This window comes from Mytilus californianus, unplaced genomic scaffold (assembly GCF_021869535.1).
Source record: "Mytilus californianus isolate M0D057914Y unplaced genomic scaffold, xbMytCali1.0.p SCAF_5, whole genome shotgun sequence".
In the NCBI taxonomy this organism is placed as follows: domain Eukaryota; kingdom Metazoa; phylum Mollusca; class Bivalvia; order Mytilida; family Mytilidae; genus Mytilus; species Mytilus californianus.
Window position 1 is genome coordinate 45,664,825 of NW_026262701.1, and position 26,993 is coordinate 45,691,817.

The 26,993-nt window shown below is 32.5% G+C and overlaps 2 protein-coding genes across 5 annotated transcripts in view; one reads left to right on the plus strand and one right to left on the minus strand.

Moving 5' to 3' along the window:
- LOC127702311 (enhancer of mRNA-decapping protein 4-like) overlaps positions 1–9,606 on the minus strand; it is a 53,130-nt gene extending 43,524 nt beyond the window's left edge. For 2 of the 4 annotated variants that reach the window (XM_052206446.1, XM_052206445.1), the window contains exons 1-6: positions 9,241–9,543; positions 6,754–6,799; positions 5,502–5,600; positions 2,497–2,617; positions 1,540–1,645; positions 577–763 (exon numbers count right to left, since the gene is read on the minus strand). In XM_052206446.1, coding sequence (XP_052062406.1) covers positions 577–763; positions 1,540–1,645; positions 2,497–2,617; positions 5,502–5,600; positions 6,754–6,799; positions 9,241–9,340 — 659 coding nt within the window. In that variant the 5' untranslated portion in view covers positions 9,341–9,543. Of the gene's footprint in view, positions 1–576; positions 764–1,539; positions 1,646–2,496; positions 2,618–5,501; positions 5,601–6,753; positions 6,800–9,240; positions 9,544–9,588 lie in introns of those variants that run through there. The other 2 variants (XM_052206447.1, XM_052206444.1) reach the window with 2 other exon arrangements.
- A 6,100-nt stretch (positions 9,607–15,706) lies between these two features.
- The window catches only part of LOC127702312 (DNA repair-scaffolding protein-like), a 56,942-nt gene continuing 45,655 nt past the window's right edge, over positions 15,707–26,993 (plus strand). Inside the window, exons 1-5 of the mRNA XM_052206448.1 lie at positions 15,707–15,811; positions 20,588–20,834; positions 22,171–22,394; positions 25,143–25,220; positions 25,670–25,878. Coding sequence (XP_052062408.1) covers positions 15,770–15,811; positions 20,588–20,834; positions 22,171–22,394; positions 25,143–25,220; positions 25,670–25,878 — 800 coding nt within the window. The 5' untranslated portion in view covers positions 15,707–15,769. The remainder of the gene's footprint in view (positions 15,812–20,587; positions 20,835–22,170; positions 22,395–25,142; positions 25,221–25,669; positions 25,879–26,993) is intronic.

Consider the following 26,993-nt stretch of genomic DNA (forward strand, 5'->3'; position numbering starts at 1 on the left):
ATTGACTAGGATTGTCAGTTTTCCTATCGAAGGTCAGTGGTTTTCTCCGGGCACTCCGGCTTCCTCCACCAAAAAAACTGGCCGCCACAAAATAGCCCAAAAGCAGTGCATTAAAGTGGCGTTAAAACACCAAAAATTAAAAAAAAATCAAAATTAAGATTCATACAAAATATCCTAACTTAGAAACTGTTCAAGCATTCATGCAAATTTTTTCCATCAAATATAGCATGCTACATGTATTTGTGTTTTTATATGTTTGCCACTGTGTGTTTAATAAGGTTTACAACTAAATTTTTGGGGACAAATTGGAATTATACTTTATTTTTCGTTTATTGCATTACTTTTTCTTAATGTTTTTAGCCATGTTAGAACATCACTGGACTTTCATAAAATTTTCTGAGCACTACACAAGACTCGTGATATTGTTGATAAGTTCATTCTAGTGAAGCAGATGACAATTTCAATAATCTTTAATAATTCCAGTTCTTTTTATTTCCCAATGTCTTTAACTTATGCAGACCAAAAACTTTTCCCTGCAAAATAATACCTTTACACAATCTTATAAATAAAGGATACATTAGTTTCCTATCATCTGTTTCTTTGACATGGTACACCATAAGGTTACCAATCTCATCAACGGCACCAATTAAAATATCATCAGTGTGAGCAAAGGCAATGTCTATAACACGACCAGCAAAGTCTTTCAATAGTGCTCTCTCTGCAGTCTTCCTGTTAATAATCCTGACAACACCACCTGACTTTCCTGCAATATACATGTATATTAAAACTAAATGTTGAAGTTGGCCATTTCTCTGATATACCAAGCTTTAGGGGAACTGTGTTTATGTGTAAATGTTGTAACATGTGTTAAGAACGAATTCAATTTTGTATTGGTATGTCCAGCATACAAAACAATCAGAAATGATTTTTTGCCAAGTTATTATTGTTCTTGGCTAAATACTTTTAAATCACCTTGTCTATTGAAAGCTACTTCTAGATCCCTTACAATTAAGCTCTGTAACTATTTGAAGAATACATGGAAAGCTAGATCTGATATTATTGGTTAGTTATATAAAATTATTATTGCATTATTCTCAGCTATCAGTCTTTTGTCACATTGTGTATATATTATATATTGCCATAGAATGTCATGCATGCTCTTGCATATAAATATTCATTCCTTCAGTCAATTTGATCTGATACTCTTGTTTTTTTTTTTTACTTCAGTGTTTGTCTCTTGGAATGTCAAGGTTGCTAAACACCACATAGTCGTAGTATTTCATGGTTGAGAATGAAAAGATCTTTGAGGAGCAAGTGCTCATACGCCATATCCCACATAAAGGCAAAAAGTAAAAGTCCCCTCCCCCAGAATCATCTTTAAATCAAGACAAAACAAGGATGTACATGTTGTCGTGCTATGCATACCCCACTTTTAATTCAAAGTAGCCAAAATAGTCTAGACAGTCTTTTAATTTCAGTTCACACTTGTGAGTTTACATTTAGCTTTCTAGTTTTTTTAACATCAATAATAAATCTTACCTCTTAATGTATAGGCAGCATATGTGTTATTACGATGGATAGCTACAAGGTTCCCTACGTAAAATAATGGCTCCCAATCATACTTCACAACTGGTGTAATTTTAACCTGAAAATTAACAAAAACATGAATAAATCTAGCTGAAAGTAATAATTGCCATAATAAAAGACCAAAGGGAGTGTCCAATTTCAACTGACTTTTTGACCATGTTCTTGTTTTTATACATGAAACACCTTCTGGTAGTTGTGAATAATAATGGAAGTTTCATCACTGAACTCCAAGGGGTGATAAACATGATAAAGTTGGAGAGAAGAAAGTTTTTTACCACGAACTACATCGTATGGTTTCCTTCCTTGTACCCAACACACCTTCTAGTAGTGTTGAATAATCATACCAAGTTTTATTACCTCCTTCCAAGAGGTTTTCTTGTTTAAATGGTAGTTTGATTAGTGATGGAGGGAAAAACCAAGAAAATACATATGGTCAGTGTATGTTTACTTGTTTTTGTTTAATTGTCTTTTTGATCGAGGTAAGCCATTTCAATTGATATTTTATAGTGTGTCTTTTTATGTTGTAATGTTACACTACTGTTTCAGGTTAGGGTGAAGGTTGGCGCCTGTTAAACCCGCTGCATTTTTATGCACCTGTCCTAAGTTAGGAGCCTGTTGTTCAGTGGTTGTTGTTTATTGATGTGGTTCATAGGTGTTTCTCGTTTTTTATATAAATTAGACCGTTGGTTTTCGTGTTTGAATAAGTTTTTACACTAGTCATTATAGCTTGCTGTTCGGTGTGAGCCAAGGCTCTGTGTTGAAGGCCGTACTTTGACCTATAATTGTTAACTTTTTATACATTGCGACTTGGATGGAGATTTGTCTCATTGGCACTGATACCACATCTTCTTATTTATATAAAGTTATAAAAATGTCCAACTTTTTTTCTTTTTTAAAATTTTAAACTACCTTATTACTGCCTGTTGTTGGCTGTGACAAGATACCAGTACTCATGGGCTTACTAGCTACTACATCTACTTCCTGTCCATATACACTGAAACTGTTGACTGTATCAGATCCTTGTAAAGTTCTGAGAAGGAAATATACATGCATGTGTAAGAAAACACTCATATTACCCTGATTATTGATGCTGATTATTTTATAAATACACAAAATATTGACACACATTAAAAAGTTCTAAATTTTCAAAATTAAGTTCAAGAAGTTTTTTATTGACCCATTTTTTTTTTACACACTCACCACTAGCTTTTAACACTATGTGATAAAGGTTCTTTTATCTGAAATTTTGCATTTTTAAAATATCATGTTTGACAATCACCCTTAAAATTACACAATTTGCAATCATTTTTGTTGGTTGAATTGCTACGGAATTCATGCAGTGTTCTCCCCAGGCCCTTAAAGGACCGTGGGCCCGCAATGTATAATTTCTGAGCGTGGTGCTATCAGTCTTACCGCGATGTATAGCGATGTATAATTTTTGTCCGTGGTGGTAAAAAAATCGTAAATAGGTAAAGTTTTTAAAGACTTGTTTAATCTTTTCTGTGCGTTATAAAATTCCAGGTGAAATTTGGCCAGTTCAAACCAGTTCAACACAGATTGTTTACACCACGTGATCGATTTACCTTATGAGGTTAACCTTGTTGATTGGATTTAATCGATGTAATTAACACTTGTTACATGATTCTTTTGTGTTTTAATTAAGAGATCATAACTTTATGGTTACAGATAACTATTTTATGGCTTCACTCACCACCCAAGCGCTGACCTGTGACAAGTCGGCAAATATTTTGTACACAAACAGTATCGACCCGATAGTTGTAAACAAGCCAGTACATTTTTTGTACATAATAACGTTTACTGATTAACGGATAATTGACAATTATACATTTCTCAATTGTTATATTATAGTATTATATGTCTCTGATTAAACCATGGCCAAATTATCTTTAATTAGGACATAGTTATTGCATTCTAGTCGGGTTTCAAACTAAAGTATCTGTCAACAAGTAAATCATCTGTACATATCACATGACCCAGTTAGTTCACGTAGCACATTCAAGTGTATTTACAATTAATTGCAATTTATTTTATTTTATAAATAAAATGCATGACTGTACCTTCAAACTGGATATCTATATCCATAAATATAATTAATGAATAACAGAAGTAATCTTGCAAATTTTATCCATAAGCACATGTTAAATCTATTTATAACTACTTCCTGTCATTAAGGCGGGAAAAATAGGGAGACTTTGTTGTTGTCATTGAATATGGTTACTTATAGATAGATCTATAGACCTAAGATAAATTTATAGATTTAGGAATTCTTTATAAATGGATCATGACAAATAAAGATTTAGATTTGAGTGCAGTATTAAGTCTGTATCTTTGTTTGCTTATCACCAAAGACAAGAAAGGTTAATATTTACATGATATCTATGGCAAGTGTTTTAAAATTTATGAAAAATTTCTTTTTATTTAAATTTAAGATAGATACTGGTTCAAATAATAAAACAATATTTGTTCTTGTTAATTTTATATCTCCTTATGACAGGAATCCTTTCACATACAACAACTTTCTTTCTAGAAACTAGAAAGTTTTTTAAATTGAACATTTTTGTTCTCTTTTGAATAATATTTTATTTTTATTGATCATGGATTTTATAAAAGATTTAATTATTTTAAATTTAGATGAATATTTTGTAATGAATAATGTTTTATTTATTTAAAAAAAATATTAAAAGTAAACAAACTGTTTTTTGATTTACTTCTTTTTTACCAATAATTTTCTGACTCAATGTCTACATAATACAGTACCACAGTATTAAAACAAAACAAGAGACATAAAAACTACAGTAACTAGAAATATAGCTAAGTGACGCGACCCGACACAACTGATAGTATAAATTATTTCACCAAGCTGTCCACACGTGTTACCCTGGTGCTATCATAAAATCCTGGGGAGAACACTGATTCATGGTAAAGGCATGGTCTAAATTAATATTGATATAATTGAGTAATACTTTGCCAAAATGTAGTTTATATCATACAAAATATAATAAAAAGTATGGGTCACAGAGCTTTTTTTTCAAGATACAGGTTGTACAAAATTGTTGGTTTTGTAAAGATTATGCATTGATAAACCACTTTTGTGTGAATAGAAAGAAAAATAAACCATAAAATTTTTAAATAAAATACAAGAAGATAGCTCTTACATGTGCTTTCAGAAAATAAAAAAGGAGATTGGGTAACCATACTTGTTTTCTTGCTACAAAGCAAATTAGGTCAATTTACAGTTCATTCCTTTATAAAATTAAATAATCAACTTATTTTCCCTTATAGTGCTAAGCTGAAACATTTGAATCAAACAAAAATTTGTAAAAACAGTTGTAGTAATAAGATAAAACAAAAAATGTTCTTCATTTTGAAAAAAAAGTCTTACAATTGATAGTAAGGCTGTCTCAAAATTTGCACATTTCAATAAAGATCTAAAGGAAAGAAGCCAGAACTGTGTTAAAATCCAACCATGGATTACAGAGGTTTTTTTCAAACTTTGTCAAATTATTGTGCAAATGAGTTGTGAGATTTTTACTCCAATGTGGGAGATTTGTCTCCCCATCAGGAAGCTAATAATCAGACGAGAGTTGATATCAGGATCTGCATACCCATCTGGAGCACCTGTAATCATTTTTGGTGAGGTTTGTGTTGCTCAGTCTTTAGTTTTTGATGTACCGTTACTGTTTTGTACTGTTTTTGTCTTTTTCATAATTTATTTTTTGGCCAGGATTATTCTCGTCTAGCTTAGACTTAAAAAGTTAGATTCTCCTTTCGGTATCTTCCACTTCCTTTTTTTTTTTATTGTATATATTTCGGTAGACTTTTGTTGTTGGTTTGATGAACCATTGATATTCATCCAACATTCCTTTTATTTAAATTCAAAGGTATATACTTACATAAGCTGCCTATGAGAAGGCTGGCTGTGACTGTAGAATGTCTGCATAAGTTCATTTATTGTTGGAGCAGTTGCCTCCCCTGGTCCTGGTACATCAGCACTGTATAAATAAAATTATAGTTATCATCATTATTGCAACATTCAGTTGAAAACAAACGTTTAGTGAAAGGATATTACAACTACTGTAAATTCAAAAATTATTGCGAGGTTTTTATTATTGTGAATAATGTGACTGGGTGAGTATCGCAATAATAAGAACTCACATTCTGATATTTTCCTGAAATCACAATAATTAATCTCACATTTATGTCAATCCTGCAAAAATCGCAATAATAAATGCACGCAATTATAAATGAATTTACAGTAATTACTTTCAATGGGGAGGATACAATGATAGATGAACCAAAGAATATTTGAATTACTGAGGATAAAGGGAGAGGCTATTGATTGATTGATTGTTGGTGTTTTACTTCACTTTCAGCATGCTTGGCTATATCGTGGCAGCCAGTTTTGATTGGTGGAGGAAGTCGAAGAACCACTGACAATCGACAGGTATTGAAAATACTTCTTTGGTCATAAACACTAAATCTTGTACTACATGTGCATTAACAACTATGTTTCATCATATCATGCATATGGCACGTATCAAATAAGCTTACATCACAACATTATCTTTGATTAAGCTATACATGCCTTGCACTGGAACTTTACCCTGCTATTTTCACAAAATGAAGTCATAATCAATCATTAATTAATGGCACCTTAAACAGTGTTCAAGACATCATAGAATGCTTGTGCTTAACGATATACACAACAAATAGCAAGAACAAAGGATTTTAACCCCAGTAAATTAATTTGTGACTATTTATGACTAAATTACTCCAGCTTTTTAATGAAAGATGCTTTAATATGATGCCATGTCACATGTATGAAATATGGAACAAGAATGTGTCCATAGTACACAGATGCCCCACTCGCACTATCATTTTCTATGTTCAGTGGACCGTGAAATTGGGGTAAAAACTCTAATTTGGCATTAAAATTAGAAAGATCATACCATAGGGAACATGTGTACTAAGTTTCAAGTTGATTGGATTTCAACTTCATCAAAAAACTACCTTGACCATAAAACTTCAACCTGAAGCGGGACAGACAGACAAACGGACAGAAGAACGGACGCACAGACCGAAAAACATAATGTCCCTCTACTATCGTAGGTGGGGCATAAAAAGAATACATATATAGTGCCATACCTTTCTCTCATATTCAATGTGGATGAAATACTTGCACTGGACATGGCTGCAATAATAAAATAAATGTAATTACAATCATGACAATACAGTAGGTACAATGTACATTATAGTAGTTTCTAGAAAAAATCTGAAAATTAACACTTTTGTTCTTACTATAGGAATCTTATTAAATTGATTCCATGGTAATGTGCTATCCTAGTGTAAGAGACCATCAATTCAATCCTGATCCTGATTTAACTGAAGACTTTTAGAGACTTTATTGGTATTTGCTGCTTCTCAACCAAGCATGCAGCATTTATAGATATACCAATAACAAAGAATGTGCAAAATAATGCATTCAGTTAGGGTATTCTGTAACCCTTTTTCCTGTCCTGAAATCAATATGAGTAAAAGGAAATGTGGGGTATTTGTCAATAAAATAGCATACCAATGACACAACTAGAGGTCTAAATACATGTACAGTTTTACAAGAGACAAATGTTTACATAATATGTCATCTTTTTCCTTCTGGATATAGTATTATCTGTCCTTTTTTTGACCTTTTGACAGTGGCTACGATTAAGTTGAAAACGTAACCATGTAAAGAAATTTTTTAAGACTAATTGCCGGAATGCAAGATTGGGTCACATACCAATTATGTGCAGGCGTAAACAAAATATTTGTGATAATAATTGTGTCTACGGTAACATTGAATCATTGCCATTTCAGCCATGCTGAGTTTGATATTCAAAGCCAAGTTGAACCTTGCATCAGTAATGGACGGAAGGGAGATAATCTTGACAGTCAATGTTATGTTTCCGACAAAACTTTCGGGCTAAAACATCAATATTTCAAAGATAAAAAGAATCATGGTATTCACTAACAGATGTTATTACATGCAAAAAGAACATTAAAGAGAGGAATTGTTTGGTGTGCTAAACTGACATCCACATTGTGGCATCCTTAGTTTAAAATATGGCTGTCTTGAGTGGTTCCAGCAGAAAATGTGTCTGCCTTAAACACCATGGGACACAGATCATGGACACAGATGATGCTTCCGCTTGCATATAACATTATAAAGGGGCATCACTCCCGAACGGTAAAGGTGACACAGACCAAATTCGATTTTGACCTGGGCTTTGTGGTTTGAGCTTAAGTATTGTGTATAAGTTTTATAACATTTGGTTGAGGCAAACTAAAGTTAGAGAACGGAATCCACTTTTGGGGCGTACATATGTACATGATGTATGCCAGTATGGACAGACGCAGTGTTCTCCCCAGATATTTTGGATAGCATCACATTTGGCGTAAAAAAAATAAACTGTATTTTTTTCAATGTCATTTGTCGCGTCGCGGTGATGCTCTATTTCCTTTATGGTATATATGTTTATATTAATTATAATACAATTAAAATATAACCATGATAACAGTTGTTTCAGTTTATGTTTTCTATATTCATTTATAGTTACTGTACAGAATTATTGTTTTCCTCTTGGGCCATATAACAATATATGTGTGGTTCTAGCAGAGACATATAATACAATATGTCTCTGGTTCTAGTTACCCTACCTACCCAACTAAATGAATGAGTGAATGGTTTATTATAGTGCAACCTTCATATATATACAATACTAAATATCAAGTGAAAAAAGAGAAAGTATCATATAGCAATAAAATTTCAATTAAAAAAAAATGTTCATGTCTAAAAATTCATTGTTTCATGGTACTCAATGGATTAGTCCCAGTTGTTTCTTTATATCAATGTGATGGATATTTTTAACAAAGTTATCTAACAAATAGTCTGTTAATGCATAGTTTTCTCTTTTTGGTATATTTTTTTCTGTCTGCTGTGCCATTTGTGCATCTGTAGTTATTATCGTAAAAATGCGGATTTTTGTCATATCTGGTCCGGTTCCGATCGGTAGTTTACACAAAAGTAGTCAATGGCGGCCGAAGAAAAATTAAAGAAAATAAACAATGTTTGACAAGAGATTGGGAACGAATGTGACGCTTTTGATGTATTAAATGGATGAAACATAAACTTAAGCCAACTTATTTAGCCCAAAACCGATATGTTCGCTCTCGATTAACAAGTAGTACCGGCGGAAGAGAAAGAAAGTAATTTTATGAAAGTTGTAAAAATAAACGACCAAACCTCATTTTTAAAGAGAAAAATCGTTTGTATCTTTGAATTTCCGTAATGCAAAACGTAGATTTCAAATTGTTTTATGATTACATTTTTTCCATGTCTTAATTTGCGATTGCAGACAGACCACGTGGTATTAATCATGTCACCAGTGGCAGTGTCCTTTAATTTTAATTATTGTTATGTTTTCTAACCATAGTCCATAGCCAGTGCCTACACTTTAATCTTTGACCACAAGGTTTTGATGTTGTTTTGGTTTTGAAAAACGTAAGAAACGCTATTTTGAAAAATCTTATAGAACCATATCCTCTTTCACAGGTAACATAAGCCTCGTATCGAAATTATATTATGTATTAAATTACCATTTGATTTCTGCAAGTTCATAAGCTCATGCAAGAGATGACCTGTGTCGCCGGTGCTCGCTGAGTTTAGAGATGATGACGGGCTACCCCTATCGTCCATGATTTTAAATGACAGTTTTAATTTCAAACTAAGTTTTCCTTTAAATTTTAGTACAAATTGTTATTGGTGAATCACGATAAATTACGAAACAGTAATGCAGGTTTCGACTTTCAACAAGTTTGTTTTCATCCAAAATATGGCGGCCTCCATTAACCACGTTTCTGCGTGATTTCACAAATTAAATTTGTTTAAATAATTTGAAACTTCATTGTTTCAATTTAACTATTTTTAACATTATTTAAACATACATTAATAAATCCGGTTATATATATTTCTTTTTTTTTTTAATTGCGTCGAAAATGTTTTAAATGTTAACGTGTTGATTTACGGTAGCTCTGTTACCACCCGTTTTAGGTGGGCTCGATTAGAACTGGGCTAATATATTATTCCCAGATTAGTATAAACAGATGCGGATTTATGGATCTACATTTGACAAATGCATAGACCTTTTTAAAATTCTCACTCCAAACGTTGGCCTTCTAGGCCACCTCCCCTTTTACAAAATCCTGGATCCACACCTGATATGTGTTCGTCTCTCAGTGTTAAATATTATGACACTGACTATGTCTCATTTGAATACAGAAATTTTGTGTGATAATACAGGTTTAATTTCATTTCACCAAGGATTTGTATAGTAAGAAGGATTGGAATCTCGTGGTTTATCGTTTTCTCTTACGCGGCGAGACTACGCTACTCGATCGCCACTGCTACTTGTCACTTACGATATCGGTAATTTTTTTGTACACATGTATCGAGTTATTTTCTTATTTTTGTTACGCATAGACATTGTTGTGATGGTAAGGGACTTTAATCATTTTAATTGTAATTATTATTGATTCCCGCTCGAGTGACTTTTAATGACAAATCGTATAATTAATATAAAGTGTTTACTTTCAACCAAATTTTTCCCACGAAAGGGGGGGGGGGGGGGCGGGCCCCCAGGCCCCCCCCCCCCCCTGGATCCGCCTATGGCACCTGTGCCGATAAGGCTCTCTCTTACAAAGCAGAAATCAATGCGATATTCCAGAGCTTGCATTTCCTACCATGATTTTCTTGATAGAGGGTTTGCTGCTTACGAGGAAGCTATTTAACCTGAAGGGTTCCAAGTGGTGAAGTTGAGGTCATCCGCACGAAAATTTTACTGACGCCTTCATGTCAGAGTTGGTTGACCGTTACGAAATATTTGTTTAACAGATAACGACGGATATGTTCCCCAATTCAGTGTCGTAACAAAAATCCCGTCCCCTTTTCCTTGATTGTGACATCACCGAGTTTGTACTTACATGATGAACAAGACGGTGCCAAATGTTGAGCAGGATTTTTGTTAGATTCGTGTTTTCCGCGATTTCTGCCATTGTCATTTTGTCATCGACTTTTGAGTTTGGAATATTCCTTTGTTATCTTTTGCCTCTCTTTCAATTGGGAGGGGGACAACGGTTGGGAACCTGTGTTGATTTGTATAATATTTAAAAAGTGAACTTATCTTAACTTAAATTTCAATTTCAAAAACTGTGACAAGATGAGGTCTTTTTTGCATTTCCTTAAGGCTTTACTTTTAAATGTTGTATTCACGTCTTTACGTACAGTTAAAGATGATGAAAATTGTTGTCATTTTCTCTCTTTACAAATAAATAATTCAATATTCTTATGTCGGATCAGCATAACATTGTCTCATATAATTAACGAGTTTCCACATGATCAATTAAAAAGAAAAATCAAAAATTTATGTCTGCGTTTTTTTTTCTATCGTTTTGAGTGACAAACTCGGGACAGAATTGACTTAATTTGTGAAAGCTTACAATAATAAAAATGTTAATAGTGTATTTATATTGTTCAAAAATATTCTAACGAACTTCAACAATGTGTCCCCGAACGTTAATCGATAACACTTTTTGTACCCTTTTCGCATAGACTGGCTAATATATATGTTATACATTATTTCACATCCGGCCGATTTTGTTTAAAGACGTCATTAACAGTCTGAGAAAAAACATGACCTTGTGCAATGCCGAAATGATAAGTATCGTCAGGATGAAGGACCATACATGTTTTATAACTGTTTAGTTATATATTTCTAGTAGTTATGTTTTAATTTATTAAAAACTAAATCAATGTTAGTACAGATAAAGACAATAGTAAAATATCTTACTTAAGTGTAGAAATTATAACCTTTAAGAATACGTTTATATTCGAAGGATCGATGAGTTTTCATGGATCGTATTTTAATATAGGGGCTCTATAAACAACATCAGCGTATAGATTTGGATGCGAATCCCGTTTATAATAAGATTTCAACGGGTACAGCCAAAATTCCAAACCAAATCTTAGTATCTAATGAATTTAGTAAACTTTTAAGTAATTTATGGCAACAAAATTCCTAATTTTGTAATTCACCAGTTATACAAAGATTACGTTCATTTGAACCTAAAACGCCACTACAGACACGGGGACCCTGGAAAACAAGATGAGACAGTTGATTGAATTGATCAACTCGTAAACGATATAGTAACGATTGATACGATCGTGATAATTGAAAACTCGAAAAGACAGTTGATTGAATTGATCAACTCATTAACGATCGTAACGATTGAATACGATTGATACAATTGTCAACCTTGAAAACAAAATGAGACAGTTATTTGAATTGATTTACCCTTAAACGATCGTAACGATTGAATACGATTGATACGATCGTGACCCTGAAAACGAGAACATGCAGTTGATTGAAATTATCAACTCTTAAACGATCGTAACGATTGGATACGATCGAAACGATTGTTACAATTTAAAACTCGAAAAGACAGTCGATTGAATTTATCAAATCTTTAACGATTGGATACGATTGATACGATCGTGAGTCTTGAAACAAGACGAGACAGTGATTGAATTGACTCACCCTTAAACGATCGTAATGATTAAATACGATTGATATATACGATTGTGACCCTTGAAAACTAGAAAAGACAGTTGATTGAATTGGTCAACCCTTTAACGATCGTAACGATTGAATACGATTGATACGATCGGGAGTCTTGAAAACAAGATGAGACAGTTGATTGCATTGATCAACTTTTAAACGATCGTTACGATCGTGACACTGGAAGGTGAGAACAGGCAATTGTTTGAATTAATCAACTCTTACACGATCGATAGGATTGAATACGATTGATACGATCGTGACCCTTGAAAACGGTAAAAGACAGTTGATTTAATTAATCAACTCTAATACTATCGTAACGATTAAATATGATTGATACGATCGTGAGTCTTGAAAACCAGATGAGACATTTGATTGCATTGATGAAGCCTTTTAACGATCGTAATGATTGAATACGATTGATACATACGATTATGACCCTTGAAAACTAGAAAAGGCAGTTGATTGAAATGGTCAACCCTTTAACGATAATAACGATTGAATACGATTGATAAGATCGTGAGTCTTGAAAACAAGATGCGACCTGTAGTTGATTGCATTGATCAACTATTTAACGATCGTTACGATCGAGACACTTGAAAACGAAAAAAGCCAATTGATTGAATTGATCAACTCTTAAACGATCGTAACAATTGCATACGATTGATACGATCGCGACCCTTGAAACGATAACAGACAGTTGATTGAATTGATCAACTCTAAAACTATCGTAACGATTAAATATGATTGATACGATCGTGAGTCTTGAAAACCAGATGAAACATTTGATTGAATTGATCCAATCTAATTAAAATTAAATCTCCGCACTTGCTCCTCGTTGCTTATATGTCGCGCGTGGGAGCGACATATAAACAACGAGGAGCAAGTGCGGAGATTTAATTTTAATTAGATTGGAATTGATCAAACCTTAAAAGATAGTAACTATTGGTCACGATAAATATGATCGTTACCCTTGAAAACGGAACAGGCAGTTGCGTGAATTGATCAACTCTTGAACGATTTGAACGATTAAATAAGATTCATAAGATTGTGACACTTGATGAACAGATGAGACATTTGGGTGAAACGATCGTAACGATTGAATACAATTGATACGATCGTGAAACTTGAAAACTAGAAAAAGACAGCTGATTGAATTAGTCAATTCTTGATTGATCCTACAACAGAATTCAATTAAATTGAATCGACTAAACAATACATAGTAATTTATCTAAAACGTCTATTCAGTCGATTGTCGAATACTATACCTGTAAAGGTAACTACTTGAAAAAAGTGTTTTACACTCCATTTGCATAAATGATCAATTCCGTTTTTTATATGCTCTATTGCAAATGCTTATAACAAGTTCTTTAATTGTAGTAAGGAAACTAGTCAATCTAATTAAGATATAGATCTCTGATTTCGTTATGCTCATATGAATTGAGATATATCTGAATTTTAACCAGATTGGGGAACTAGTTAAAAGCGCAGTAAAACTTGTCTGTTGAAGGAGCTTTTTTAATCTCATGTTTATTATTAACTTTATATAATATATAAATTAAATATACTTGTTCTGTGATATAATATATGTAAAGATGTGAAGTCTACCGTACTGTAATTGTGTAAGTGTGGTATTCGTTATTTAAAGTTCACGCCGAGTGGGATAGATGAAATAAATATAGTCACCAAAAAAGGAGGTATATATGATAAGAGTCATTAATTGGCCGTGAAATTGCAAAACAAGTAAACTTGATATTTATTTCAAAAATTATTGCGAATAATTCGACTGGGTGAGTATCGCAATAATAATAATCATCTCGCATTTTTGTCCATTTGTCAAAAATATCAATAATAAATGCACGAATAATTTATGAATTTACAGTATTTGACATATAATGGCCATTTCAGGCATAGTTTTTAGTCAAACTATTTATGCGCGACAGCTCAGTTTACACCAAAATTATCATATTTGACATACTTTTATATCTTTTAAAAATACAATTTATAGCAAACTATCTGTTTGGCTAAAGCTCTTGCACATGACTTAAATATTAAAGGGGCATTAGCTGTCAAAATTCATGTTCATCGTTTTTGACTCAAATTCTCATATTTGATTTACAACATACTAAAACGTATATCAGAATTACAAAAAGCCTAAAATAAACAATTAACAATGCACGGACTTGATAATATGTATCAACATTTCGTGTGTATTTTTGTCTAGACGCCATCTAATTAACTCTCGAGATGACCTCCCAAGACTGCTGACGGTAATAAAACCCGATATGAACATAAAGATAAAAATAAATAGATAGCGACCACGTGCAATTGGATTTTGTAGGTCTGTTTGATTTCATGTTGTAGGTTTTTAAGCATGATTATCATCGATTTTACCTGTATAAAAATGATTTTTTTGTGAATCGAATCAGTCAACCAAATGGTTCATCCTTGTTTCACTTTCAATGTTGACATTCCTTTTCTTTTAATGGCTGAATACCTGCGTAACCCATGTCCAGATAAGGGGTTAAATTGAAGGTCACACGAATACGGATTAAATGAGGTCGAATTATTCACTTGCAAGTGAACAATTCATCAGCGATATAAAAATAAGGAGATGAGGTGTGATTGCAAATGAGACAAGTATCCACCAAAGTTCAAATAAATTGGATGTAAGCAATTATAGGCAACCGTACGGCCTTCAACAATGAGAAAAACCAATACCGTATACGTAGTCGGCTATAAAAGAGGCCCCGACATGAAAAATATGAAACAATTCAATTGAGAAAACTAACGGCCTAATTTATAACAAAACAATTAACGAAAAACAAATATGACAGATATGAACCAACGACGACCACTGAACTACAGGCTCCTGACTTGGGACAGGCACATACAGAATGTGGCGGGGTTAAACATGTTTATGAGCACTCAACCCTCCCCCTAACCTGGGAGAGTGGTGTAACAGCACAACATAAGAACAAACTATAAAAATCAGTTAAAAAAGGCTTAACTCATCAGATCGATACAAAGCAGAAAAACACCAAACATACTGAACACAGACCGGACGTGGCAGAGTATTTATCAATCGATCCCTCATCCCTAACAATAAAATGGACACTAAGTACAGATCTGAGAGTACTCGCAGTTACTGACAGCTAGTTCAAAGCCAATAACAATTAATAAAAAAAATCATGAGACTGAAATATCAATCAGTACACATCCATAGCTTATTCAGACAAAATTGTACCAAATTGGCTGCTGAAAGCGAATTATTATTTTACTATTTCACTTTCATTAATAATTGAACAAAAAAAAATCCTATATCATTTTTTTATATCTCGTAGCTAATGCCCCTTTAATAGTTCATATTAAAAAACACTGACTCAGTGAGGAAAATGAAATGAACACTTTATGTTGAGTTTGTTGTAACTCTTCTTAAAAGAAGACAGAAAAGTGATTGCGGGAAAGCAGACAGATTTTTTTGTGAAAAACAGGCAAAAGAAATTATTTAAATGTTGCAAAGCAATTTTGATGTAGATTCAAGAAAAAGAAAGGTGTTTTTTTTTCATATTGAAATACTTTTTAAAGTGTAAAATCGGTAAATTTCATGAGATGAGGCAAAGGTTACTGAACATAACGGTTTACAAAAATAGTATTATAGAAAATTTGTTGGCTTATTCTATTGAAATAAATAAAATTATCCTTTTCCGATAACACCACATTTACCAGAACTGGGCTGACAAAAACAAATCAACAGTACAACTGTGATCTACAAACATGTGGTATTTCCCATAAAGGGTTAATTTTGGACAAAGGACTTAACTCTTAAGGCCTGAAAGACTGAAGCAGCACCGTGTATAGTCTCAACCAGGACAACTTGTGTTCTCTGTCCCTGTTTAAATAAAGCCCATAGGATTCTACAACGTACCCATACAGATACAGTCCCTTGTCGGTAGACTGGGCTAGGGACATACATGTCGATATCCCTCATTAGAATATGACAAAGAGAGTTTTCCAAACAAACAAATGAATAGTTACAAACTTGAATACTAATATAACGGTACCTCAAATGACCGAATAACACTGTTATTATCCAAAAAACACTTGTAATGACCAAATAACACTTGAAATTTTAATATTAGCACATATTAGTGACATTTAAACATTGATTATTAAACAGTATCATATTATAAGTGTATTTTATAACTTAAAAATGATTTACAGAAAGCAGCTAGGTAAGTTCATAAAGATCATTATAAATATTAGTGTGTACATCCAACATGGCGATCAAGGAATACACAATGGGAAGAATAAAAGAATGATTGCATATGCATTCAATTTGATTCAAAGGGAAATGCTATGAAAATAAAGTATTTAATAATGTACTGTATATACAGAGTATTGTCCAATAATTGTTTTTCAGTAAGGTTTTGAAAAGTTAACAAGTACATCAAAGCCATGCAATTACTCCAATCACCTATTAGTTTTCTTAACTATTTACTCCCATGGGAGGCCTGTACTATAAAGGAAGAAGAAGATTTACTCGAATATATGCTTTCTGTAAATCATTTTTAAGTTATAAAATACACTTATAATATAATATTATTTAATAATCAATGTTTAAATGTCACAAATACGTGCTAATATTAAAATTTCAAGTGTTATTCTGTCAGTACAAGTGTTATTTGGATAAAAACAGTGTTATTCGGTCATTAGTGTTACCCCTAATATAACATGTATATTGTAGGATTCCTTGAATTAAGATAAATAACGGTATAATGTCACAATGACAAATATGACCTCAGAAATGAAGTTCAACGATGTTGCCTGAAATTTTTTACACAACAAATGAAATTGTATGCTACAACGTTCTTTCTAAAACCATTGCAGTCAAAGGGTTAATCACATGAATCAGGAGATGAAAGTGTGATCACATGACAGAATATGATTGTCTCCCTTGATCGTGCAAAGTTCAAAATTCAGAGAAAAACAAATTTGTCATGTAGATTTTCATTTATCTGTGTTATGGGCTATTTTCATGATCATTATCGTGATATCAGGACAATGGGTTCAAATTGTTTATGTCACTCCTAAATCATGTATCAACATGATTAAGTTAGCAAGTATGATTTTTGTTCTTATAACCATTGGACATGATCACTCCAATTATGTTTAAGTGATAATAATTAAAGAATAACATTGAAGAGAACTGAATTTTATTGACATTTAGTACTTGTTCATTTATAATCACAAAATTCCAGGAAACCACCTTATGTACAATTAAACTTTGATGTGATATCACAGCCCTATAAGGCCTGGTTTACTTGCAAAATTATGGAGCAAGACTAATTCATTTTTGAAATAGAAAAGTGTTGTAAGTTACCATACAACTAATTTTTTGACTAATCTGTGGTATATAACCATACCTGTCAACTGACCCGGATCCTGCGGGTGTGACCCGAGATTTTCACAATTCTGAGGGGTCAACCGGAACACCTGCCGGTGACCAAATAACCCGGGAATTCGGAAAATAACCCGTTTTCACCCGGATTCCTAAGCCTTCAGACTGATTAGATATAAACTGATTTCTTTAAAATACCGGCAAATTGGTAATTCTTCCTGGACAAGAAGTTCAACTAGCTGTGTAAACTCAGCTCAAGTGACCCACATCAGTGCATGGCTTCACTTGACAGCTTTGGTGTCAAACACACTGTTAATTAACACCAATTACCTTAGCTTTAGGTCGTAAATAATTTGTGTATTTCAAATTTGTTTTAAAAACAAATTGAGTTACTTCCCCTTTTTTGTCAATTCACAATATACTCCTTAAACTTATGTTTTTTTTTGTAAAAAGATTACATCTAAAATGAATTGAATGCAAAAACATATCAGAATAATACTTTTACTATTGTTTTACCTTAGAACAATTAAAAAATAAAAATTTTGAAAATTACTTTTTACTTTTTTCATCTATACCACCTTTAATTGTTTAACTTTATTTTATTATACTCTAATATCAACCCAAGTATTGTTTCACTGATTAATAGCTGCACAAATGTATGCAAAGAAAACCCAAATTGGCACATTGCAAGGTAACACAAATCTATCAATGGCCTCCAAGTGCAATGAAATAATAAAATGTACAATTTTAAATTACTTAACCATGTGGACATGTTTTGGAAACTTTGATATAAATTATAAGAAAAATGTCCCCTAAATACTGAAATTGAGCTCGAAAAAGTTCGTACGCGTTATGACCTGAGATTTCATTCTTCTATGCAGGTCATCACCTGCATTTTCATTGTCATAGGTTGACAGGTATGATATAACACACCTTTTTATATGACCGCAAAAAAAATTTGCGGTCGTATATTGGTATGACGTTGGCGTCGTCGTCATCTTCCGAAGACACAATTGGTTTTCGCACTCTAACTTCAGTTAAAGTGAATGGATCTCTATGAAATTTTACCATAAGGTTCAATACCACAAAAGGAAGGTTGGGATTGATTTTGGGGGTTATGGTACCAACAGTTAAGGAATTAGGGGCCAAAAAGGGGCCAAAAATAAGCATTTTTGTAACTTCCAGACATTACTTGTGTATTAGTGTATGGATCTCTTTGACATTGTACCACAAGTTTCCATATCACAAAGGGAATGCTGGGATTGATTGTGGGGGTAATTGCCTCAAAATTTTAGGAATTAGGGACAAAAAACAAGCATTTTTCTAGTTTCATGACAATAACTTGTGTGTAAGTGTATGGATCCTTCTGAAATTGTACTACAAGGTTCCATATCACAAAGGGAAAGCTGGAATTGAGTTTGGGGGTAATTGTCCAAAACGTTTAGGAATAAGGGGCCAAAAATAAGCATTTTTCTAGTTTCCAGACAATAACTTGTGTTCAAGTGTATGGATCTCTCTGAAATTGTACTGCAAGGTACCATACCACAAAGGGAAGGCTGGGATTTATTTTGGGGGTAATTGCCTCAAAATTTTAGGAATTAGGGGCCAAAAAGGGGCAAAAAACAAGCATTTTTCTAGTTTCAGGACAATAACTTGTGTGCAAGTGTATGGATCTTTATGAAATTGTACTACAAGGTTCATATCACAAAGGGAAAGCTGGGTTTGAGTTTGGGGGTAATTGCCCTAAACGTTTAGGAATTTGGGGCCAAAAAAGGGGCCAAAAAACAAGCATTTTTCAAGTTTCCAGACAATAACTTGTGTTCAAGTGTATGGATCTCTCTGAAATGGTACTGCAAGGTATCATACCACAAAGGGAAGGCTGGGATTGAGTTTGGTGGTGATGAATCATAAGGGGGTTAAAAAAATTGGGGGTTCCCTATTTTTCCTTTTTTTTTCTTTAAATTTTTCATTTTAAATTGGTTATTTCTGATTTATATATAAAAGCAAATAATAATGATATGGTTTGAATAGGTAAATTAAAAGTTTTTAAGTTCTTAGACCACATTCATTCTGTGTCAGAAACCTATGCTGTGTCAAATATTTAATCACAATCCAAATTCAGAGCTGTATCAAGCTTGAATGTTGTGTCCATACTTACCCCAACTGTTCAGGGTTCGACCTCTGCGGTCGTATCAAGCTGCGCCCAGCGGAGCATTTTATTGGGTTTTGAAATTGAAAATTAATACATTTTGTGATGAATATAAGTTTTATTCATAAATTTTTGTTGAATGGTATAATTTTTTTTTGGTTATTTGAAATACTTGTTTTTTTTCAGAGATTCTTTATAGTTTTCATTAAAGTCAATATTTTGTGACAATCATCATGATCATAGACCTCTGGAGAAAAAATGTCAATTCTTATTTTGTGATACTTCTACTATGAATTATTTTTTTATTGATTTCTGTACATAATGAATATCTTACACATTCTCATAAATTCATTTTAAACAAATAGTTATATTAGAAATAGTATATGAGGTAGATGCTACATTTGTACCTATGTGAAAGTTCATTGATGATAAAAAAAAATTTCATTGTTTTAATAAATTATTGTGGTCATTCTTTTTGGTTATCAGATATATAAATTTGATGGAAATCATGTGCTATTTCATAATGTTTTAGGAAAAATAACCACCCTTTGATAGAGGTGATGCTCTGCTGGTATAGCAACAAATTGGCTGCCTCATCAAAAACCCAAATATATAAAAGACGTAAATCAGTTAACTATTGGTGATTCACTAGTTTATCGAGTTTGGTATTGATTTAATAAATCTGCTGAAAGGTCAAAGTTCTTATTACAATGGTACTATAATACTCACTGTAATCATAAGGAACTTGTGTTCTTATTGCATGTTTTTTTTTATTTCCAGCTTGATTACTCCAGGAAGAAAATATATCATGACCAAAAATTAACAACAAAAACCAACATATTTAAAAATAGCCATGTAACAAAGACAAGTAAAGAGTCAGAATGGCAGAGAGCTACAGAAGGGTTTTCTGGATTTACTGCATGTGACAGTAATAGGCCAGTCAAGAGGAGAAGTCTGCCTGCAAGACAACCCCAGAAATATAGAATATGCATGCCTTGTGATTCAGAATCAGAGGCAGAGTTAGAAGGTAAAGATTATTTTACATAACAAAACATTCATGTGCTAACCAGATTTCATGCAACTGGTCACCTGTCTTTAAATTTTGTAGAGAGCTTTTTGAAAAAAAATGATTTAGGTGACCGTGACCTTATATTATGATTTATTCACTTAGTTTTCACATGTGCATATGTGTTCCATAAGTTAACCTGACATTATTTCAATAGCTCTTATAAAAATAAGAAGATGTGGTATGATTACCAATGAGAAAATGCTCCATTAGAGACCAAATGATGTAGACATATATTAAATAGAAATAAAATCAGCCCTTTTTTTAAGAAAATTGGTAAACAAATGAACGATTTATGATATGGGACAGTTGGTACCTGATGAGTTCTGGAAGGATATTGTTGCATGTTTGTTTTATTTGTCATCATACTTTTTGGTAATCTGATATTCAAATTTGCAGGACATTATATATGTTATTCTCCTCAGATACAAATTTTAGGAAAATGGTCTGCTCCTTTTTGATGTTTTATGAAAAATCCTGAAAAGGAACAAAAACCAATAATAGTTTTATGGATAGCCATGTTATTAAAGGTCTTTCAGTCAGTAAGTGGTAAGACCTTTGTCTGCCATTTATGATTCCTTCAGGAGCATATATTGTACTGTAATTTTTAATGATTGTGATGTTCATCTTGCCTCATTTTTCACTTGTTTTAAGGTGGATCATCGGTATATATTTCCTGAAATAGAATTTTTTTATACTTTGCCAAAATGAAGATTTTTCAATGCTTTTTTCAAAAGTATGATATAAAGTATGGGTCTCCGTGCTATTTTTCAAGCTAAAAGTCGTCCAAAATTGCCCAAATTTGTATAGATTGTTCATGATAAAACACATTTTTTGGAATAAAAAGAAATCTATGAGATAGAATTTTGAAATAAAATATGAGAAGATAGGTTTTATAATACATTGTAATATGCTTTAAGAAAATAAAAAGAAATAATGGTGACACCGAACTTGTTTTCTTGCTACAAGTAAAAAATGAAAATTTCTCTATCATTCGTGTATAAAATTTTTACTATAAGAGTTATCTCCCCTTAAATGGCCATGTTGAAAAATTGATTCTAAAAACATAAAAAAAATTATTTGTTTAAACATTTTGGATAATGCAATGAATTACCTATTTTACTTTATACAAATAAGCAGTCTTACACATAAATTGCAAATCTGTCTTAAAATTTGAAGATTTAGGCAAAGAACTAGACCGACTATGTACTGCTATTGTACAATCCAAGATAGTGGTATACAGTGAATCTACCTTAAAATACTGTCTTAAATCCTGAATGTAAGTTTCTTATTGCAGTTGAAAATACCATTAAATGGAGTTCAAGTGAAGACGATTTATCACCAGTTTCTGATGTGGAAGAAAACTCAAGATTAATTCAAATAAATTCTAAATGTCAGACTAGTGAAAGAAAGAAGATAAAGCAGACAGATACTCCACAGCAGAGTAAAATAGATTTTGACAATTCTGATAATGAAAGTGAGGCCAAAGGAAGTTCTAATTGTTGTAAGAACTCACCACAGGTATTCAATTGTATACTATAAGATTAATAAAAATTACCTGTTATCTTCTGTCAAATTTTTATACGACTGCAAAAAGTTTTGCGGTCTTATATTGGTATCATGTTGTTGTCGTCGTCAGCATTGTCCGAAGATATTTGGTTTCCGGACAATAACTTTAGTAAATGTAAATAGAAATCAATGAAATTTAAAGACAAGGTTTATAACCACAAAAGGAAGGTTGGGATTGATTTTGGGGGTTATTTAGGAATAAGGGGCCAAAAAGGGGCCCAAATAAGCATTTTTCTAGTTTCCAGACTATAACTTGTGGGACGGTTTATGGATCTCTCTGAAATTATACCACAAGTTTCCATACCACAAAGGGATGGTTAGGATTGGCTTAGGGGGGTTATGGCTCAAACTGTTTAGGAATTAGGGGCAAAAAAGGGGGAAAAACAAGGGTTACCTGGTTAATGGACAATTAAAAAAAAGTACAATGTTATGTTTGGATAACCTCCCTTACACTGCTTTTAAATTATGTATAAAGAAATGTTGTATTGTCTTGAGGTGATTAGCTGTCAATTTATTTTTAGAAGTTACTATTTAAAAATGCTGATTAAGGAATATTTAATATATTTTAATTTTAGCCATGATTATGTATGTCGTTTTCTATTTTAAGACTTTTATGATGCATTTAAATGGGTAATTATTAGGGATGTCAACTTGGTGAACAATTACTAATCGAGTACTCGTTGGTTTTATCCAGCGATACTCGAGTACTCGCTCGGGAATATATCTACAACACGGAAACACGTATTTTACATTCTGTGGTTTGTTGTTCAACGGACGAAAAACCATCTACATAAGAAACTGGGACAAGGAATTACACACCATAATTGATAGCTAATTAGCTACAAGTACTAATTAAGTAAAACAACAATTATCTAATCAAATAATTTAATGATTACCTATTTAGAAATCACAAGGAAAAACCATATCAAACAATAGTATTTGGTAATCGTTAAGAAAACACATTTACAGCTTACAAAGGCGTAAGGATTAGAAGTTTAACTATTCACTGAGGGTCACCAGAGGATGCAACGAATTTATTCTATTTGGAAATATTTTCTTGTCAACTATTATTGGGGACAGTCAGTTTTGCAACTTTGTAAAGTACTGTCTTTCAGACGAAAATGTTTTCTCTGACGATACTGATGTGACGGAATGGCTAAGACATGTTTAGTTTAAAGTGTTAGCCTAGGTATAGCCAATGTATTTTCGGAGGCATTTTGAATAATAATTTAGCGCAAGCATTCGAAACAAAATGTATTTTATTTACTAGTATGATTATTCAGTGATGCCTATTTAATTTTCTGAAAGAAGTTCTCAAGAAGATCAATTTTATATAAAGACGACAGCAACATTCTAACAGGAAACCGATTAGTCGAGTATCGTTTTGGTATTCGATACTCGGTACTACCGAGCGATACTCAAGTACTCGTTGACATTCATAGTAATTATGGTTGAATTGAGATTATGACCATATCTTGAGGGAAAGAATTTTTTTGGAAAAAGGGGGGGGGGGGGGGAGTAAAAAAGAAATTGTAAGGGGCGGGACTTCTGATTTCAGATTTCAGAAATTAAAAAGAAAATTTCTTCAAATATTTTTTGGGGGGGGCGGGGGGGTCAATTCTCAACAGCATAGTGTATTGCACAAAAGCAAAAAATTGAATATAAATTCAAATCATATAACCAATTTTAAGTTCTTTGACTACAGTTATTCTGTGTCCAAAACCTATTATATGTCAAATATTTAATTACAATCCAAATTCAGACCTGTATCAAGCGCGAAAATTGTGTCCATTTTTGCCCCAACTGTTCAGGGTTGGACCTCTGCGGTCGTATCCAGCTGCGCTCAGCGATGCAATTCATTATCTAATGTAAGTGCCAGCAATTTTCTTCCTTTTTCTCTCTGATTCCAGACGTTATTTTTTCTCCCCTTTGTCTTCCCTTTTATTTCTACAATATGCTTAAGGCAAAAAAATAAAATATACACTGTATTTATACTTGTTTCCTGTCTCATTGTGAAAAAAAATATGATAGGTAAGAATTTTTTTTTAAATTAACTAATATTATATACATGACATAGGGAAAGGTTCAGGACTTTTAAGTGCTAAACATAAGATGTTTATAAAATGTGCATGGGAATTTGGGAAGGGGAGGGAGGCAGGGCTTATATCATAAATGAGAAAAAAATCAATAAAATATTGAGGTATTTTTTATATAGTTTTCTTAATTTTGCCTCATTGCTCCTGTAATAGGTAAAACACAAATTAAAATTATGTTTCCTGGAAGTCAATATTTTTAAAGGAACAATAAATTTTAGGAATAACAACATAATAAAGGTTAATTTGCCTAAAATTCTAACGAATTATAAATCTAGGTGTCTTAGATATTTTTTGTCATTTGGTAGTGTTATAGGACTAGAAAGACTTGAGAATGATGTTTTTCAAACAACAATTTGGTTTTATACTGGGGGAAATATCTTAGATAATGAGTGCTATTATTGTTCTATAATTTTTTAGTCACTAGAAGGTTTTCTCAGACCGACCTAAGTAGTCACTTCATACAGTAAGATGAAAAAGCTTGAGCTGTACTGTTTACTCATTTACTCTTATATGTCCTTTTACTCCTTAGTCTCTGATTCTGTAGGTTGAATTATTTGTGAAAAAATAAGTCTTAGATTTGAAATTTTGTACAATTTTTGTATAGAATGAAGCATACTTGATTGAAGATGCAGACTCAAGATCTTCTTTTACACTGAGTGGATCTAACACAAAGTCAGACAAGGTACTTATAGTCTACATTAGTATGCAAATTATAGTTATGATGAAATAATGTTAGTTTATTATTTCATTTTGTCCTTTTAAAAATGTGTTTAGTACACAGACTAGAGTATATTAATGGAATATCCTTAAAATTGAAAATATGATTTTAGTATAAATCAGAAATAAGATTTAAAGATTTTTGTTGAAGGCAGGCATCATACGACTTTATATATGCCATAGTGTATGAACAATCTATTTCAATTTTGAAATTCTTGAATAATAATTATAAAACTTTCAAAGAAAAAAAATCGACATGGTACATTTTTTGGAGGAATAACTTTATTATTATTCAGAAGAAAAAAACTGTTTTTAGGCAGAATTGATTTTTGTTTTATGCCCCTTGTAGGTGCCATATAGATAGTAATTATAAACTTTTTCCAAAATTGATGGCCTTTTTTTCCTTTTTTCCAGAATGTAGATATTCAAGAAAGCATTGAAAGCATTGAAATTCCAACGAGCACTGAAGCATCAGCAACATCCAGTAGTCCAAGCCAAAAAGCAAAAGTGAAAGCCAGTGAATGGGTTAAGTCCCTTGATATGAAAACTCCAACAAAGCAATCTCCTAGTCCTCAAGTGTTATTAAAAGAAGATTCTGCTAAAAAGAAAAAGAAATTCACAAGGTTTATATTTCTATGTGTGTGTGTGGATTTCTCATTTATTATCACTTTATGAATTATAATATAAGAAACATTTTGAAATACCTTAAAAAAAAATACAACTGGAGAAGAGCTCCAAAAACAAAAATTCAGAGTACAGTCTTTAAATGAAAACAACTGTCAATTTCATGCGTCAGAAGTGCTTTGCTTGTTCGACCCTCATCAGAAATGCTTCAACACAAACATTTGAAGCAAAGGATATATAAATATCTGAATACATGAGGCGCTATATGGCCCAAAGGGATCTAATAAATAGAAAAGCCAAATTCAACTAAGGTAAACTTTGCCTGAGGGAGTTGGAACCATAGTTTCTTAATGATTCTTTACTTTTCAAAGTAGAATTTAAGAAAAGTTTTTTATAAATCATTTTAGTACTGAAGCATTTAACTGCCGAACGACATTTAACTGCATTACTAATAAAATAATGACTTATTTCAGTTTCTTTTATGTGGGAAATGAAAGTATTCAGTGAAAAATATTAAACTTCGAAGGAAGGCCAATTTTAGGGTTCAACAAACTCTGAAATCCACAAAAGTCAGTGCAGAAATAGTAGTTTCACATATATATGTAGGAGTCAACCTATGTACAGCAGCAAATCTCTGTTCTTTCCTGAGATCTGTGTCCCATGATGTCATGACACTCAAGTCTGTGGCCCTTTATTTATTCTAACTGTGTACTTTTTATAAGGTAGACTTTCAGTAATGTGATGTGACTTGGAACAGGCACATATAGAATGTGATGGGTTTAAAGACCCAAACCTTCCCAAAACATGGAACTGTGGTGAAACGAAACAACATAAGAACACACTGTGAAAATCAATAAGAACTTATCAGATTGGCTCAAAGCAACAACAACAAAAAAACTTGCAAAAACACAAACAGACAAAAGAAACAAAACAACGATCTAATGGTATATATGTAGAATGGCCTTAACTGATATCAATTTAATTCAAATATAAAAGTTTTATTGATGTTTGTGACAACAAAATATGTTCTTTATGACATTTTCAAAATTCTGACATCAGCACATAGGACAGGACATGACTTGTTGAAAAGAATACAGATTTGAGAAAAGAAAGG